Raw genomic sequence first — 18,923 nt, 5'->3', positions numbered from 1 at the left:
ACACGCAATTCTGTCTTTATAACATGCAATTGCAACTTTATATCACACAATTCTGACTTTATGTCTCACAATTCTGACTTTATATCTCGCAATTCTGACTTTATATCTCGCAATTCTGACTTTATATCTCGCAATTCTGACTTTATAACAGGTAATTGCGACTTTATATCACACAATTGCGACTTTATATCTCACAATTCTGACTTTATATCTCGCAATTGCGACTTTATATCTCACAATTCTGACTTTATATCACACTTTTGTGACTTTATATCTCACAATTCTGACTTTATAACACGTAATTGCGACTTTATATCACACAATTGTGACTTTATATCTCACAATTCTGACTTTATATCACACAATTGCGACTTTATATCTCACAATTCTGAGTTTATAACTCGCAATTTTGACTTTATATCTCTCAATTCTGACTTTATAACACGTAATTGCGACTTTATATCACACAATTGCGACTTTATATCTCACAATTCTGACTTTATATCACACTATTGCGACTTTATATTTCACAATTCTGACTTTATAACACGTAATTGCGACTTTATATCACACAATTGCGACTTTATATCTCACAATTCTGACTTTATATCTCACAATTCTGACTTTATATCTCGCAATTCTGACTTTATATCTCTCAATTCTGACTTTATAACACGTAATTGCGACTTTATATCTCACAATTCTGACTTTATATCTCACAATTCTGACTTTATATCGCGCAATTCTGACTTTATCTCACAATTCTGACTTTATATCTCGCAATTCTGACTTTATATCACACAATTGCGAATTTATATCTCACAATTCTGACTTTATATCTCTCAATTCTGACTTAATATCTCACAATTGCGACTTTATATCTCACAATTCTGACTTTATATCACACAAATGCGACTTTATATCTCACAATTCTGACTTTATAGATGTAAACTCGCAATTGTGAGAGAAAAAGTCAGAATTGTGAGATAAAAAGTCGCAATTACCTTTTTTATTTTTCATTCTGTGGCGGAAACAAGCTTCCATAGTCTGTGCCATACAGAAGAAAGAAGGACAGAAGTTCTGACGCAAACACCATCCGCATGTCCTGCCCAGCTCCTCTTTGAGAAGAACTCCTCAAATCAACTAAATCAAATGTCTGGAAGGAGCGGCGAGACCCGTCGAGACAGAGACACCAGGACTGGGACACAGAAGCTACACCATTTACAAAGGCAGTTTGAAAACACAAACAATAGCAGGACGGCCTGCCTTCATAACCCTGCTCTAATGAGCGGAGCTTTAGAGGTTCTCATGTAACGCCTCAGTCTTTAGCTCAACCCCCTTCGAGAGTATAAAACATCTGAGAGCGGCTCCATTCAGGCTTTAGACCTGATCACCTGCGTCAATCTCACACTGCATTCCTGCGCTATTGCAATGCTGTCCCGGTGAGTACAAGCGTCTCCTTTACTCTCAGCAACCTTGTCTAGGTCTCCCAAAAGCATCGGAAGCCTAAGTCGATCGATTTACTTCGCTCACAATGTTTTTGAGAAACGCAGCCCTGGCCTGGCTTAATGTCTCAGTATTTCCTTTCAGTGATCCGTTATACATATTTACTAAGATGCAAAAGTCCGCAAAAAACAATGGGAATGATTGATATTGATGTAGAGAACTAACTAGTCTAATGTCTGTATCTGCATGGATCTTTAAGAGATCACGCCAAACATTTAGACCAAAATGAAACATTTATCAACCGTTTATGAGGGCAGAATCTATCTTTCTATGGTTTTAAATGTACATGTTTTACTGAGATGTTCAATTGTGTGATAAAAATTATGTGCATCAAAGATCAGAATTGTGTTTTAGTTTTCTAAAAAGATGTATTAACTTTGTTTATTCATTTGTTAATGCTATAAAATACACATGTGTGTATATATTTACTTTTAATTTTAGATTATTTATTTATTTATTTTAGATTAGATGTTTTTGTGAACGCTTACATGCTTTCATTTTTTTCTCCTCTTGTTATAAAGGACGCTGGTTGTCCCGTTGATCTTTGCATTAGTTGGTGTCTCTATTTCTGCACCAATTACCGGTAAGGAATCTGACATCGTTACATCGCTCACATACTGTATATAGCCCAGAATCCCTACATTTTTATTAGTGACATGCACCGGCTCTTCTTTCTAAGTAACGTGAAGCATGTTCTGCCTCCCTATAACGAGTGTAATCAGAGCCCGTCACAGAACACAAAAGAGTTTTGTTCACCTGTCCCGGGCCTCTATAGGACACAGTCTTATAGCTCAATGCACTCACTAACTGACGGTTTGTCTTTTGCTTTGATACAGGTGAAACTGATAATGACGGTAAGAGTAATCTTTTTACGCACATTGCCCTTCATAATAATGATTTCACATTTTAAGTCACGTATTGCCCCTGAATGCAAGAGCTGTTGAAGAACAAAGAACTGCATTGTACTACTACAATTGTTCAAGAAAGACATTACAGAGGGAAAACTCAAAATGTTCCTCAAGATAGAAATGGGATGAAATCACACTTCTTTGAAAAAGACCCCATGAACCTCACATCATGTGTCTCCTTTAGAGTTTCAGATGAGATTATAAATTATAAAGTAGATAAGAAGTATCTGTTATACACGAATACCATCTGGTTTATGTCACTGATTGTGTTTTTTATTCTGTTATATTCTCAGAGTTGGCCGCAGCCCTGACTTATATCTTCAATGGTAGGTCGCAATGAATTTGATCTATAAATCATAAATCAATGGACTGCAGAAGGCTGTCCAGATCATCTGAAAAACATGTTTTCTCTTTTCAGGTCAGGCTACTGAAGCTCTTCCAACTCCAGTTCCTGTAAATGGAGACTCAGGTTGGTCTGGCTATAAGTCTTGCAATAAAAATTTTATATAAACTGCAGAAAAGTCCAATTGAACATCAATATTTAGACGGATGGTAGAGTTGTTATGGTTAAAGTCCCCTAGTAGTCAATCATTTTATCCCTTAAAACTCAAAAACACCAAAATTACATATTTAAATGGGTTTTCCTTGAAAAATTCGTCATGCCTTAAAGGGATACTCCACTTTTTTTTTAAATAGGCTCATTTTACAACTCCCTCAGCCATTTTCGAATCCATTCAGCCGATTTTCTGACATTTAGAAGAATATCAGTAACCAGACCGTTTCTGGTCCCATTGACTTCTAGTTGGAAAAAATATATACTATGGAAGTCAATGGGACCAGAAACTGTCTGGTTACTGATATTCTTCTAAATATCAGAAAATCGGCTGAATGGATTCGAAAACGGTAAAACCAAACTGTTTAACTCTGGGGCAATTAAAAAAAAAGTGGAGTATCCCTTTAAAATAGCTTGAATGTAACTCGACACCTTTGCCTCATTTAATATACGTGGTGCTATTAATATGCAAATGAGCCACGCCTCCACTCCTCACATCAGCTCAGAGATCGTTGACGATCGCACGGTGATCTGATTGGTCACAAGGAAGTTTGTGACATCAGAAACACCAGCGATTTTGAGAATGTCAAAAGGTTCACTGCAGTTTTAAGGAGAAAATACTCATTTTTTAAAACACTAAACCTAAACTAATCTTGACAAACTATATATCATTTGAAAGCTTACAATCTCTAGTTTCCATTTTTGGTCATTTTCAAAATAAATTACAAAGGAGCTGTAATTGATCAATTTGCAACAAGAATATTTTCATACTCCTAAGGCATCTTCAGACCTTTATTTTGAAATAGTGATGAACATGAAAAATCATGAAAGAATGGTAGAAACCTCATGCCAAGAGTTCAAAGATAGCATCCATTCAATTATTTTAGAAAAAAAAGGTCAGAATTTTTTTAAATATCAAGAAAAAAATTATAGATTCAACACCATTTGTATTAAAAACACCACATAGATATACAAACAACTTTAAAAGCTTGATTTTCACCAAAGAGGGACTTTAACTAAAACTATTAAAATATAATAAAAAATTTAAACAACATTTTCGTTAAATTTCACTTTTAAAAATAAAAATTTGCTAATAATTTACTCACCCCCATGTCATCCAACTTGTCCACGTCTTTCTTCCTTCAGTCAAAAAGAAATTAAGGTTTTTGATGAAAACATTCCAGGATTTTCTCCATATAATGGACTTCAATGGGGTCCAAACGGTTCAAGGTCCAAAAGAGAGTTTCAGTGCAGCTTCAAAGGGCTTTAAACGATTCCAGACGATGAATAAGGGTCTTAACCAATGAAACGAGCGGCCATTTCAAAAATAAATAACAAAGTTTAAGTTTTATAAGCTCAAACGCTCGCCTTGCTCTGTTCTGTGATGACCGTTCGTGACTCTCCTGTTCGAACTCGTTCATCAAAATGAACAAATCTTTTTTCGAGTCATGACTCGAAGGGTCCTAGATAAGACCTTTATTCGTTTAAAGCCCTTTGAAACTGCACTGAAACTCTCATTTGGACCTTGAACCGTTTGGACCCCATTGAAGTCCATTGTATGGAGAAAATCCTGGAATGTTTTCATCAAAAACCTTAATTTCTTTTCGAATGAAGAAAGAAAGACATGGACATCTTGGATGACATGGGGGTGAGTAAATTATCAGCAAAAGTTTTTTTTTTTTAAAGTGAACTACTCCTTTAATTAAAATAAAGCTAAGTAAAATATTAATAGATGAAAAACATTAATTTAGAAAATTGAGAACTGAATTAAAAAAAGTTTAAGCATATTACTTAAAATAAAATAAATCTATATAGAAATGTGAGAAAACTAATAAAAGTGACAAACACACACAAAACTTAATATCTTAAAAAAACGTTAAATGAATAGAAATGTTGCTGAAATAAGTCAGTTTTAGTTGATGGACTATATATATTGAAGCTATAAAGAAATATGAAAATTATAAATAAAAGCAAAGTCATCTGTAACAAGTTTAACTTTGAAAAACTTTCTTTTGCAGGAACTACGGATGGGACAGATTCATCAGAGAAACAAGGAGGTAAGAAACTGAACAGTGAACAGGTAACAAACATGACACCGAACTTCCAAACGACACCAGAACTTCTGTGTGATTTCAGGTCCCAGCGACTCGTCCGACACCACTGAGAAACCAGGTCAGTTTCTGGTACCGAGCGTCTAGACGTACAGCACACGAAAGAGAGAAAGCACACATGCCCTGAGCGCTGGAGCACACAGCTTTCAGAAGTGCTGAGATCACGATAACACACGAATGAGTGTGATAACCAATACACACGGATTAATGTTTAACCGCGGCCCGTTCCACACGGTATTAGTCGGAAAAGCAGGATGTAGTCAGTCAATGGGAAAAGATTAAGGGAGCGAATTAAAACCAGTCCAAAAGTGTCACGCTCAATCTTTCCTGAATAATGCCATGGCAACAGCACAGAAAACACAACAGAAACGTTTACTCAATCAATGATTAATGAAAAGGATGGAGATGTGTAATCTCTTTTGATGCTGAGAACCAGGATACAATCCTTTAATTGATTACATCCTTGTATTGAGTCATTATGATGTTGAATTATACAAAACAAGGCCTATGCTTGTTTGTTAACACATTAGCAATCATTTTGAGGAATGAAACCACTTTTACTGACACTAGGATGAATAAAATAACTTTTATAATTGTCTTTCTCTTTATAAAGAGGCCGATGGAGCTCCGGACACACCAGACACAAACAGTAAGACTTCCCTTCTCAAATCTTTGGTCACATTTTATTTTACTTTATTAGATATTCTTCTAAATACAAGTAGCTTTGTAACTAGCAGCGCTGGGTAATAATTACTGTAGTCATTTACTGGTCCCCAATTACTCAAACAAATCCCAGTAATGTAATCCACTGCATTACAGGTTTAAGGTAATATAATCGGATTACTTTTTGATTAAATTTAGATTACTTTTGACTTAATTCGTTAATCATGTTGATTTGAATAGGATAATCTTATTCCATTCCAAGTGCGTTAAATATTACGTCAAGGTTTCCCAGACTGGGGTTTGTGAAGGAACTGTGTGGGGGGTTTGTGAGTTTAATGAAAAGCTAATAATTAAATCACACCCACACACACACAAAAAAAAAATAATTAAAATAAATATTTTTCAATTAAATAGAGTCAAAATAAAACTTACTAAAAAGATGAAATATTTTTTTTTATTTACCTTCATGTCATGTGACCATTAACCAACATCAAAGAACTGTGAACTTAATTGTATTATTATTTTTATTATTATTATTACTATTGACTTAATTTTTTATTGACCCAACTTGTCAACTTAAAATCTCAGGAGATACTTCGAGTAAATATATTCCAGTAAGTCAAAGAGGTTCAGTTTAAAAAAAAAAAAAAAAGTTGAAGAATCCCTGCATTGCATGAAAATATTAAATATTTTAATGTGTTTCAAAGACAAAAGCCTTCCAAAGACATGGTTAAATGACTCTGAGTGATTCAAATTAAAATTAATATGTGCGTCAGGAGTTGATTCGATATGCAGTGTTGCAATGTTGAGTAAACAATTGTTAAAAGTGAAATGATTAGTGTAAATGCTGTGGCTCTCATGACTAAAGTGGCTGGCCTGTGTGTGCGATTCCACAAGCCTGTGACGTTTATAGAAAGTAAATGTAGGGAGAATCAATGATTTATTAAAGGAGTAGTTCACTTTTAAAAAAAACTTTTGCTGATAATTTACTCACCCCCATGTCATCCAAGATGTCCTTTCTTTCTTCAGTCGAAAAGAAATTAAGGTTTTTGATGAAAACATTCCAGGATTTTCTTCATATAATGGACTTCAATGGGAACCAAACGGTTCAAGGTCCAAATGAGAGTTTCAGTGCAGCTTCAAAGAGCTTTAAACGATTCCAGACGATGAATAAGGGTCTTATCAAGCAAAACGATCGCTCATTTGAAAAATAAATAAAAAAGTTTAAGTTTTATAAGCACAAATGCTCGCCTTGCTCTGTTCTGTGATGCGCGTTCGTGACTCTCCTGTTCAAACACGTTTATCAAAATGAACAAATCTTTTTTCGAGTCATGACTTGAAGGGTCCTAGATAAGACCCTTATTCATCGTCTGGTGTCGTTTAAAGCACTTTGAAGCTGCACTGAAACTCTCATTTGGACCTTGAACCGTTTGGACCCCATTGAAGTCCATTATATGGAGAAAATCCTGGAATGTTTTCATCAAAAACCTTAATTTGTTTTCGACTGAAGAAAGAATGACATGGGGGTGAGTAAATTGTCAGCAAACGTTTTTCTAAAAGTGAACTACTCCTTTAATAATTGACTATCATTGTGAGAAAAACAGGTAGTTATATAATCAGTAACTACACTCTAAAAAATGCTGGGTTGGTTTAACCCAATTTTGGGTCAAATATGGACAAACTCAGCCTGTGGGTTACAATTTAACCACATGTTTGCGTTTGTCCATATTTGACCCAAATTTGGGTTAAAACAACCCAACATTTTTTAGAGTATAGTCTGATTACAAGTATTAATTTTTGTAATCTGATTATATAATCCAGATTACATGTCAACTAACTTTCATTATACACTCAAAACAATGCTGGGTTGTTTTAACCCAAATTTGGGTCAAACATGGACAAACCCAAATGTTGGATTAAAAATGCAATTAAAAAATTTACAGTTGAAAGTGAACGTTGAAGTTGGGATAAAATCTGAAATGACATTTTTAACCCAACATTTGGGTTTGTCCATATTTGACCCAAATTTGGGTTAAAACAACCTAGCATTATTTAGAGTGTAGTACTAGTACCGTAAGGTTAGGGTTTGGTGTTAGTAGAATAAGTTGACATATAGTTACTTATTTCAAAATAAAGTGTTAGCAAATCGTTTACTCATTTTGAAACAGCGTTGCTCAAACTAACAGCTCGACTGATTCCAGGTGACACAAGCCTGGATGAAGCCACCAGCGGCCCAGACTCCACAGGTACAACTTTTGTGCATCCCTTTCCTGAACACACAGCAACAGTGCAATCCCTCACTTCCTAAAACAACATCTTGAAACACAACATTGTATTATTTCCCTTAAAAAAGGACCATAAGTAAAGGATACGCTGGGTTGTTTGCACAAATACTGTATGGACAAACCCAAATGTTGGGTTAAAAATGTCATTTCAAAGTTTAACCTACTTTCAACTACATTTTTTGAATTGCATTTTTAACCCAACATTTGGGTTTGTCCACATTTGAAACAACCCAGCATTTTTTAGACTGTAGGATTCCATTCAGTTATGTAATTCATAACAATAGCAAAACAAATATTAGATGTGCAGTGCAGTTATTTATGTCTTGATTTAAATCAGACACAACAGATATCGATGTGGACACACACACAGATACAGACACTGAAACAGAAACCGATGCATCGCAGCAGAATAAAGGCCACTCAGGTCGGTGAAACACAAATATGGATTTTCATAATATACAGAATCTACATGTGTACAAAATATTGTACTATTATTATTTCTGCAGATGAGATCAGTGAGACGCCATCAGCGGAGGACAGCACAGGTACTGTAAGAGAGATCGTGTGAAATGAAACAGACTGTCTCTATGAGTCAATCTAAATGTGTCATAATATTTCAGATGCAGATCACGCTGATACAGATTTAAAGGAGAAGGAATCCGCAGGTAAACACACACACACACACACACACACACAACAGAGACAGAGTTATCCGTCTGTATAACTCAATGCTAAAATGTGATTATGAAACTGTAAATTAATAACTCACCCATAAGTGACTAAAAAAGTAAAGTGGTTGAAATAAAGTAATTGAAATAAATCTGAATATTGAAAATAAAAGGTAAATATTAGACTAATTTATTCACCTTTCATGGAACACAAAAGAATAATTTTTAAGAAACTTTAATTTATCAATTTATGCTCCATTGAAAAATATTATCATAGTTTTGGAATAATAAAAATAACTTTTTTTTTTAAGAAAAGTTCCGAAAACAAGAACTTCCAAACATTAGAGAACTCATATATTTCAAAGTGTGTGTGTGTGTGTGTGTGATGAAAGTAATGATTCACTGTCTCTCTATTGAACAGACTCGGATGAGAAGGCGGTCTCCGGTCCAGTCGACACAGGTATAGAGTTTCCTCATGTTTCTGTAGTTGATTCTTGAACAACACTCGTCTTAAGCCGTCGTTCCCTCTGGCGGTAGTTAATGGTTATACAGTGAGGAGGACGACGACTATGTTTTGTTGTTCAAGCACCAACAAAAGATGTTCCAGGAACATGTCCTACTTGGCTTGGCACAGTCACTCTTTTCTCACAGCGAAATGATACACGGTTGCTGAATCAATCTTGGCATACTCTGTGCTTTCAGACGGGGATTCTGCAAGTGTGGAGAAGAACGAGTCTGACGACTCACCCGATGATGCGAACAAAACTTCTACAGGTGCATAAATCAAACAGTGTCAAATCAGTGCTATTTTTTAAAATTGTATAAATATACTATTATTTATAAATATACTATTATAATATTTATTCATATTTTTATATTATTAAAAAAATATTTTACATTTTTTTTATAAAACAAAAATATTTTTAAATAAATATTTTTATATTTATTTGTAGAAATATAAATAAATATTTTTATAAAAATATTTCATATTTTTTTTATAGTTTTTACTTTAAATTTGAGTAATGTTGTTACGTGCTTTTTATAGAAATATTTATAAAATATTATATATATATATATATATATATATATATATTAGGGCTGTCAAACGATTAATCGCATCCAAAATAAAAGTTTGTGTTTACAAATTATATATATGGGTGCACTGTGTATAATTATTTTGTATATATATATATATAAATACACACACATGCATGTATATTTTAGCACAAACATTATTTATATATAAAATATTTATATACAATATAAATTATATATAAATGTATATATATATATATGAAAATATTTCTTAAATATCTACAAGCATGTTTGACAGCCCTTATATATATATATATATATATATATATATATATATATGGGTAGTTGACGTGACATGGCTTTTCACCGTCACAGAAGATAAAAAATAATTTATTTCACATTTTTATCATTTAGATTACTGTAAATGGTTAAGCATTTTCTTGTTTTACAAGAGTTTTTTTTTTTTTTACAACTTTGAGCCAAATCTCAAAATCATCCTCTGGTGTGACGGTAGACAAAATTATTTCATAAATATTAACTTTTATAAATAAAACAAATAATGTTTAAAAATCTTAACAGACACTCCCGGCATAATTGTGCAAGTGTCTATTTCACTAAGTGTAAGCCAATCATTTTCCTATACATACATTTCTAAAAGTATGAAAATTTCATAAAGTTTGTCACAGAAAATTAATTTATTTTTATTTCAGTATAGGTTTTAGTAGTTTTTTCAAATAATATTTTTGGTTTATTTCAGCTGTAAAACATCTTTCAAAATAGTTTTGATTTACGGAGCTGACTGAATAAAGTGTGATTTAGTTAGAGATGTTTTGTGAATAATGACTGTTATGTTACTGTATTTGCTCGGATGCAGAAGCTACCGATGATTCATCTGAGAAAGATTCAGACACAGATGAGCAGCAGGACTCTGATGGTGAGCTTAAAATACACAAAACAACATCCGTCTCATTTCTATACTTCAGAAACAAACAAAAGAACATGATTCTCGCTCTTAAAAAGTCCTTAAAGGAATAACACTAACACGATCCAATGCAACAAGTTTACAGTATCAAGTACTCTTTCTGTCCTGACACAAAACCAGTCAGAACCAGTGTTATTTTAGTATTATTAAAGTACTATTAAAGTTTTTATTCATATTTTTTTATATTTGTGTATATATATATATATATTAGTATTATTAAAGTACTATTAAAGTTTTTATTTATATTTTTTTAGTTATATATGTATATATATATATATATATATATATATATATATATATATATATACTGTATATACACACATATATATATACACACACACATACATATATATATATATATATATATATATACTGTGTATAAATATATAGTAAAAAAACTAATATTCTTGATTTGTTACCACCTTATCACCAAATCAGCTTAGTTAATGAATATGGTTCAAATAGAATAATATTATGAATTTCTATCCTCCTTTCTATCCTGAAAATCTCCTTTGTTTTATTAACTCATTTTTTAATTTCAATGAACTCAATTTAAAAATTTCCAACTAGGCAACTAGGTAACTTGTTTAAGTTAAACCAACAATATTTTTTACAGTGTGTGTATATATAAATATATATACACTAATTTAACTACACTATAACTAATATAACTATAACTACAATTTTATTAACTAAAACCATAAAGCTTATTTTAGTTTTAGTGAAATATAATTAACATAATAACCCTGTCAGAACACTTTTGATATTTAATTGTGATTAAATGAGTGAGGGGACGTGACAAAATATTTATTGCTTCAAAACTGATTATTAGGAAACTGATTATTTCCTTATTAGGAAAACTGTATAAACATTATAAACTTATTAACATGGAAGTGATATGATTTAACTCTTTTTTTTAATTATATGATGCCTATCATAGTAAATAAAAAACATTTTTTGTACCTGGTACCACGGTAAATCCATTTATTTTTTCACATTTATCATGAAAATACCATGTTTTATGTTTAGGATTGTTATATAAATAGTGCATGACTAGTGCGTTGGTGATATATATCAAATTACAATGGTATTACCGCAGTAATAGGTAACGTAGTAGGCTAGTTCTTGATCTGATACAATCAATGAACCATGGTACTTTTTAGTAAAGTTTAGGGATCACTGGTCCATGAAATCATTTGTTTGTAATTATAATAATTAAAGTCAGTTACATGATCCATGTTAATAAAAATGAACTTTGTACACCCAGATTCAGACAAAGACAAAACAGATGGAAACACAGATGAAAAGAGCGACGAGAAAGACGAGAAAGACTCCAGCAAGGACTCGAGCAAAGACTCAGAGGACGAGGGTGGAGAAACCGCTGAGACGCCAGAGAAAGGCGACACTGACAGCGACTCAGATACCGGCGAGCCGAAAGATTCAGACGACTCCAAAGAGCAGGATCCGGATGTGAAAGACACAGACAGCACCGAGAAGACAGAGAAAGACCCGGACTCTGACAGCGACACTCCGGACCAGGACACGGCAGACTCCCCTGAAAAAGCAGACGTCGAGGACAGCGCTGAGGATAAAGACAAGGACACCAGCGACCCCAAAGACACGGAAGATCACGGAGACAAAGAGGACGACAAAGAAAAGAAGGAGACGGATGACAAGGACAGCGACGATGGAAAGGATGAAGAAGATGAATCCAAACCAGATGAACAGGACAAGGAGGACGCCACCTCGAAAGAAGACGCCACAGCCAGTCAGTCTGACGAGAGTCAGCGGGAAGAAAAGACAGAAGACAAGCAGGACGACAAACCAGATTCTGACAACTCCAGCCTGGACTCGGATTCGGATTCGGACTCGGATTCGGATTCGGACTCGGACTCGCACTCGGACAGCAAAGATAAAGACCAGGGCAAAGACAAGAGCAGCACAGAGTCCACAGACACAGAGAGCTCTGACAGTGACAGCAAGAGCGTCACGGACAGCTCAGAGACGGGAGGAGAAGGTACACATTACATCCTTTCAGTTTCACACTCATCACACTATAATATCCATGGATTGATTGATGCGTTTATGCCCACAGACACTGAGGAAGACAATGACTCCAGTGTGGATAAAGAGAAGCAAGGTATTTACTGATATACAGGCAGGCCCATGTCCACCTCAGAGTGAAAAATATATCACATACTTCTGAGATAAAGTTGAAAATAAGAAATAAAAGTCACATCGTGCGGTATGAAGACACTTAAAGTTATAATATAAAATCTTGATTGCATGGCATACAATCGTTATGTGCGATATAAATCACAATTTTAAAGTCACATGGTGAGATATAAAGACAATTGCAAGATATAAAGTCATAATTGTGAGATATCAAGTCAGAATGGATATAAAGTCATAATTAAGTCTTAATTGTGAGATATAAAGTCATAATTGTGAGATATAAAGTCATAATTGTGATATATCAAGTCACAATTGCAAGATATCAAGTCATAAGTGTGAGATATAAAGTCTTAATTGCAAGATATAAAGTCATAATTGTGAGATATCAAGTCATAAATGTGAGATATAAAGTCATAATTGTGATATCAAGTCATAATTGTGAGATATAAAGTCATAATTGTGAGATATCAAGTCATAATTGTGAGATATAAAGTCATAATTGCAAGATATAAAGTCATAATTGTGAGATATCAAGTCAGAATGGATATAAAGTCATAATTAAGTCTTAATTGTGAGATATAAAGTCATAATTGTGAGATATAAAGTCATAATTGTGATATATAAAGTCATAATTGTGAGATATCAAGTCATAATTGTGAGATATAAAGTCATAATTGTGAGATATCAAGTCATAATTGTGAGAGATCAAGTCAGAATTGCAAGATATAAAGTCATAATTGTGAGATATCAAGTCAGAATGGATATAAAGTCATAATTAAGTCTTAATTGTGAGATATAAAGTCATAATTGTGAGATATAAAGTCATAATTGTGATATATCAAGTCACAATTGCAAGATATCAAGTCATAAGTGTGAGATATAAAGTCTTAATTGCAAGATATAAAGTCATAATTGTGAGATATAAAGCCATAATTGTGAGATATCAAGTCAGAATGGATATAAAGTCAGAATTAAGTCTTAATTGTGAGATATAAAGTCATAATTGTGAGACATAAAGTCATAATTAAGCCTTAATTGTGAGATAATGTCATAATTGAAAATAGTCATATTGTAAGATATAAAGTCAATTGTGAAATATAGTTGTAATTTAACATATAAAGTCATAATTGAAGATATAAAGTCATTTTGTGAGATATAAAGTCATACTTTAGCATACAAAGTCCTAATCGTAAGATATAAAGTAATATTGTGAAATATAAAAGTCATTTTGTGATATATAAAGTCATAATTGAAGATATAGTCTTCTTGTGAGATAAAGTCATATTGTAAGATATAGTTAGAATTGTGAGATATGAAGTCATATTATGAGATATGAAGTCACACTGTGAAATAAAAATAAAGAAAGAAAACAGGCTTCTTTTACAAATCTATCACTTTCATAAATCTATCATAAAGTCACTGTTACAGAACAAAGTGTCATATAAAACTGTCTAAACCTACAGATTCTCCTGACGCTGCATCAACAGAGACGAATGATTCTTCTGCTTCCCACGGTAAGCCAAATCACAGCATTCCCTGGTCACATGATCTGTGAAAAATGAAAATCAGCATCATATTTCAATGCTAACTGAGAACCAGATGTGATGCACAACACAACAAGTGATGAATCCCTTTCTTCACAAGTTCACGATTCTGATCTGTGATGTTAAAAACAGCGGACAGGGAAAAATAAAAAGCCTCAAAAAAGAATCAGGCACTGGTTAAGCATAATCAATATCAAATATGAGTTTTACTTCTGAATGGCCGTCAGCGGACAAACAAATGACTTCTCACTAAAGCCACATGTGTAAGACATGATAAAGCTCATTTTTCTTCACTTTTTCTCCTTCTAGATGAAAATGACTCAAAAGATGCTACGATGTCACACGGTAAATATGTTTATTACCTAAGTATGTAAGAGTCACATGATGCCGTTATCATGTACAAAGTATTGAACGCATGTTTCTTGAATTGTTTGCCAACTCTAGAGGAACACATTGATGACATCACTGACGCAGACAGCCATGTTTTAGATGGTACGTCTCGTGGGTCTAAAGCGCTATAGTTATGTGGTTTTGAACCCAAGTATTAAACTTTGGCCCGTAACTTCCCCAGATTATGTCAAATATTTAATAAATGATAAACTGTACCTGTTAGATGGCCACTACTCTCTGAATGGGCAAAACCTTAAATCCTTTGCACGTTTCTGTTTTAGATGACGATGACGCTGATTCCCATGAGGATGAACTCAGGGTTGAAGATGCCACAGGTAAGTCAATTTTCCCAAAATTCCCTGGGAGACACAAATAAGACATTATAAGATTTTGACATACAGTAGGAGTGTAGATCTATAAGCATGAATAAATTATAAAGTTACTTTAGATAAAAATGTCGTAATAAATGTCGAGATTTTGGTCATACTGAAAGCATTTGTTCACATATCCTTCTTCTCAAACACAAGACGAACCAGATCATCTTGATGACACAACACAAGGTAATGATGCCGTGAAGAAGCGCCTGCTTGAAACACTTACACTTTACACATGCTAATGTCTGCTCCTGCCTTTCCTAAGGATCAGATGATGGCAGCAAAACCCCCATGCCAAGCTCCTAGCAACCAGGACTCTGCAAAGACATCGTCACAGGTATCATATGATCAAACCTATGTAGTGTTTAAACTCTCAAAATTCATGAAACCTCACAAGAGACTGATGAAAGAAGATAAAACGTCACAGTGTGAGATATAAAGCCTAAAAGGAGTTGTTCACTTTTAAAAAACTTTTGCTGATAATTTACTCACCCCCATGTCATCCAAGATGTCCACGTCTTGCTTTCTTCAGTCGAAAAGAAATTAAGGTTTTTGATGAAAACATTCCAGGATTTTCTCCATATAATGGACTTCAATGGGGTCCAAACGGTTCAAGGACCAAATGAGAGTTTCAGTGCAGCTTCAAATGGCTTTAAACGACACCACACGATGAATAAGGGTCTTATCAAGCGAAACGATCGGTCATTTCAAAAATAAATATATTATATAATATACTTATCTAGTGAAACGATGAAGATAAAATGAACAAATCTTTTTCGAGTCATTTGGTTCGTTCAACGAACGAAATGACTCGAAAAAAGATTTGTTCATTTTGATGAACGAGTTCGAACAGGAGAGTCACGAACGCGCAGTAAAGTGAAGCTCCGCCCACTGTATCGGGAGCTGCAGCTCATTTGCATTTAAAGGGCCAGACACAAAACGGAGTGTTTTTGCTAATCCTCAAAAAGTGACTTAACATGTTATATAAAAAATATTTTGAGCTAAAACTTCACATACACACTCTGGGGACATCAGAGATTTATTTTTACATCTTGTGAAAAGGGCATTATACACCACTCCTTTAATGTATGATACACCCAACCACATTTTAAATCATTTTTCAATCAAAAAGAGGAATGAAAGCTACCTGAAGTTGGCCTGAAGCAAGTGCCATTATCGCCCCCTGGAGTTACTGTCAGAAAATTCATGACCTCATTGATTAACTAGCATAAACTATTAAGAATTCGGCCCAAAAATGCTGTCTACATAGGCTGTTTGGCTGTTATAATACGATATATTCACTATATGATTGCTTTTCTTTTCTTTTTTATTGCAGAATTTTCCTGGAGAGACGTAAAAAGAATCAACTGAGACAGTCATGATAACCAGAGTTTCACATCCCATTAAAACACATTGACACGTCCCTCTCGTCCTCTCTCTCTTTCTCTCTCATATGGTGAAGGTTCCTTTCTAAGGGTTCTGGGATGCAGATTAAATTATTCGGCTGTTTGGTGTACATTCCATTTTTTTATTATCACTTTGTCCTGATTCTAGAACGTTTGATATATTCATTTTACCAATGTTAGAAGCATGAAGAACAATGAGGGTCTGGAATTTTTCCGAACCTCGTGTATTTGTCTGTTTGTGTAGAGTCTAAATAAATTTCATTTTGAAAGTGACGCATAGAGAGTAGAACTAACTGAAGGAATTTTTTGAGAAAGCTCCCAAGACCAAGCGATTCGGGTTTGGTGAAATGTTGCCGAACCATCAAACCTGTCCTCCTGGCTCCTTTGGTTTGTCCACAGGGTGTCACTGACTGAAAGACTGCAGCTCTACAACGATGGCCTTCTGTTCTTGACTCTGAAATCACACACACAAAAAAAAAAAAGAGATTTCTTCTGCTCACCCCCAAACAATGATTTAAGACTGTACAGATCATTTCTGATAGAATCTCTGATGTCTATGTCTCTGTGGAGGAATACTAATAAACTAGCAATGTAAGAGCACAGATTGTTCTGAAAACTGTTTAAAAAAATAATTTTGTATAGATTTAAATACATTTTAATATGTACACAGGGAGCAAATCTAATAAAGACTGGGTTGTCAGAAAACCAAGTGACCATGGAGACTTTTGTGGGTGTGTGTGTGTGTGTGTGTAAACTAAACCACATGGATAAGCACATGCATATCTTATTCTGTTTTTTATTTAAATTACAACAAAATGTAGTCATGAGACCAAAAATTATTGAAAAAAATATATATATTATTTCAGTGCCCGAGACAATCCAATTAATATTACAGAATAAATGTATAACAATTTTATTTTATTATTAAAATGTTAAAGTTTTACAGACAAACAATGATTTACTAATTCATTTTGATGGACCAAAACTGGATTTTTTTAAACAAAACTAAGGCTTTTTTTTCTTAAACACATCAATATTTTGGTTTGGTCTTTTAAATTAAACCAAATTGATTATATATTTGCTCTTCTAGTATATAAATATTACAAAAATGCTAACATGTAGTTACCTTCATTATCCAGTACTTTCTTAGGTCAGACTCAGTACACTGTAAGTACACACATACAGTATATATATATATATTACTATTATACAATTGTATTATATTATTACTATTACTATTATTATATATTAATATTATACAACTCTATTATAATATAAATACATTGTATATATATATATATATATATATATATATATATATGCCACCATGATTGGATAGTACTGGATATGATTGGATATTATTGGATATGATAGTTTTTCACACGATAAATCCCACCTCTGGTTTTTATGCTCGTTCCACATCCACATATCGGTGTGAATGAACAAACGATGGCGTTAATGGAAAATTAATTAAAAAGTAAGAAAACAACTCGTCTCCGTGCGGACTGCAGAAACGCGAATTTGTGAACATCATACGTATATGTGTTCGGTCTAAACAGGCGCGTACTGTTTTTTTTGTTTTTTTTTTCCAAAGGTACATCGCCAACTACTGGCCTGTTAGCATAATGCAGCGTTTTTAGTCGTTTTCGCGGATCTGTGTGAATGCCTCCATGGTGCTCTGATTGGATTTGATAGTTTTTCACACGATAAATCCCACCTCTCGTTTTCAAGCTCGTTCCACATCAACATCGTTGTGAATGAAAAAACGATGGCGTTAATGGAAAATTAATTAAAGACGAGTAAGTAAACAACTCACCCACGTTGACAGGACACCGTTTTCAACTAAAAATGAATCGCTTTTTATGTGTTTTAGTTATTCGTTTATTTACACGACAATGGCTTTTTGGGAGCCTGAAAATGCACACTTTTGAAAACGGGTTTCAAAATGCAAGTTTTTAAAAACCGATACCGTCATCGTCTCCGCGTGGACTGCAAAAACGCGAATTTGTGAACGTCATACATATATGTGTTCGGTCTATATAGGCGCGCAATGTTTTTTTTTTTTTTACAAAGTAACATCGCCAACTACTGGCCTGTTAGCATAATGCAGCGTTTTTAGTCGTTTTCGCAGATCGGTGTGTAGACAACGTTGTCGTCCGTATGTAAAATACGCAAAGAAAATACTTTTCTGATTTTAGTACATCGTTATAAATGTAAATGTAATATTAGATATCACAACTTTATGTCGCGTCAAAATCAAACATGAGATGGTTTGAAAACATGTTGCGTTTTTTTAGCTTTGATCATCCAAAAATAAGTTGAC

The 18,923-nt window shown here is 33.7% G+C and overlaps 1 protein-coding gene across 3 annotated transcripts; it reads left to right on the top strand.

Annotated features, from left to right (window-relative positions):
* The first annotated feature begins 1,334 nt into the window (after positions 1-1,334).
* Positions 1,335-17,065, top strand: stm (starmaker). Of its 3 annotated transcripts, XM_039678270.2 has the most exons (24): positions 1,335-1,442; positions 2,028-2,089; positions 2,343-2,360; positions 2,708-2,740; positions 2,833-2,883; positions 4,986-5,024; positions 5,104-5,139; positions 5,692-5,727; positions 7,943-7,987; positions 8,364-8,450; positions 8,533-8,571; positions 8,647-8,691; positions 9,116-9,154; positions 9,397-9,468; positions 10,604-10,663; positions 11,979-12,728; positions 12,807-12,851; positions 14,350-14,400; positions 14,740-14,775; positions 14,875-14,922; positions 15,102-15,155; positions 15,327-15,380; positions 15,460-15,531; positions 16,531-17,065. In XM_039678270.2, the coding sequence occupies exons 1-23, from the start codon at positions 1,432-1,434 to the stop codon at positions 15,498-15,500; spliced, it is 1,752 nt and encodes a 583-aa protein (XP_039534204.2). In that variant the 5' UTR covers positions 1,335-1,431; the 3' UTR covers positions 15,501-15,531; positions 16,531-17,065. The 3 variants fall into 3 exon arrangements, with proteins under 3 accessions (XP_039534204.2, XP_088979470.1, XP_088979471.1); XM_089123344.1 differs by lacking the exon at positions 14,875-14,922; XM_089123345.1 differs by lacking the exons at positions 14,740-14,775; positions 14,875-14,922.
* The last annotated feature ends 1,858 nt before the right edge of the window (positions 17,066-18,923 follow it).

This window comes from Pimephales promelas, chromosome 18, assembly GCF_988280905.1.
Source record: "Pimephales promelas chromosome 18, fPimPro1.hap1.1, whole genome shotgun sequence".
NCBI lineage: Eukaryota > Metazoa > Chordata > Actinopteri > Cypriniformes > Leuciscidae > Pimephales > Pimephales promelas.
The sequence above is the reverse complement of the archived record's forward strand: the minus strand, read 5'-3'. Positions and strand labels throughout refer to the sequence as shown.

Bases quoted from the DNA above. Each gene is read 5' to 3' on its own strand.
- stm (XM_039678270.2), top strand. The intron at 2,741-2,832 runs GTAGGTCGCAAT...TTCTCTTTTCAG, and splicing joins CCTGACTTATATCTTCAATG to GTCAGGCTACTGAAGCTCTT. The intron at 14,923-15,101 runs GTACGTCTCGTG...TTTCTGTTTTAG, and splicing joins AGACAGCCATGTTTTAGATG to ATGACGATGACGCTGATTCC.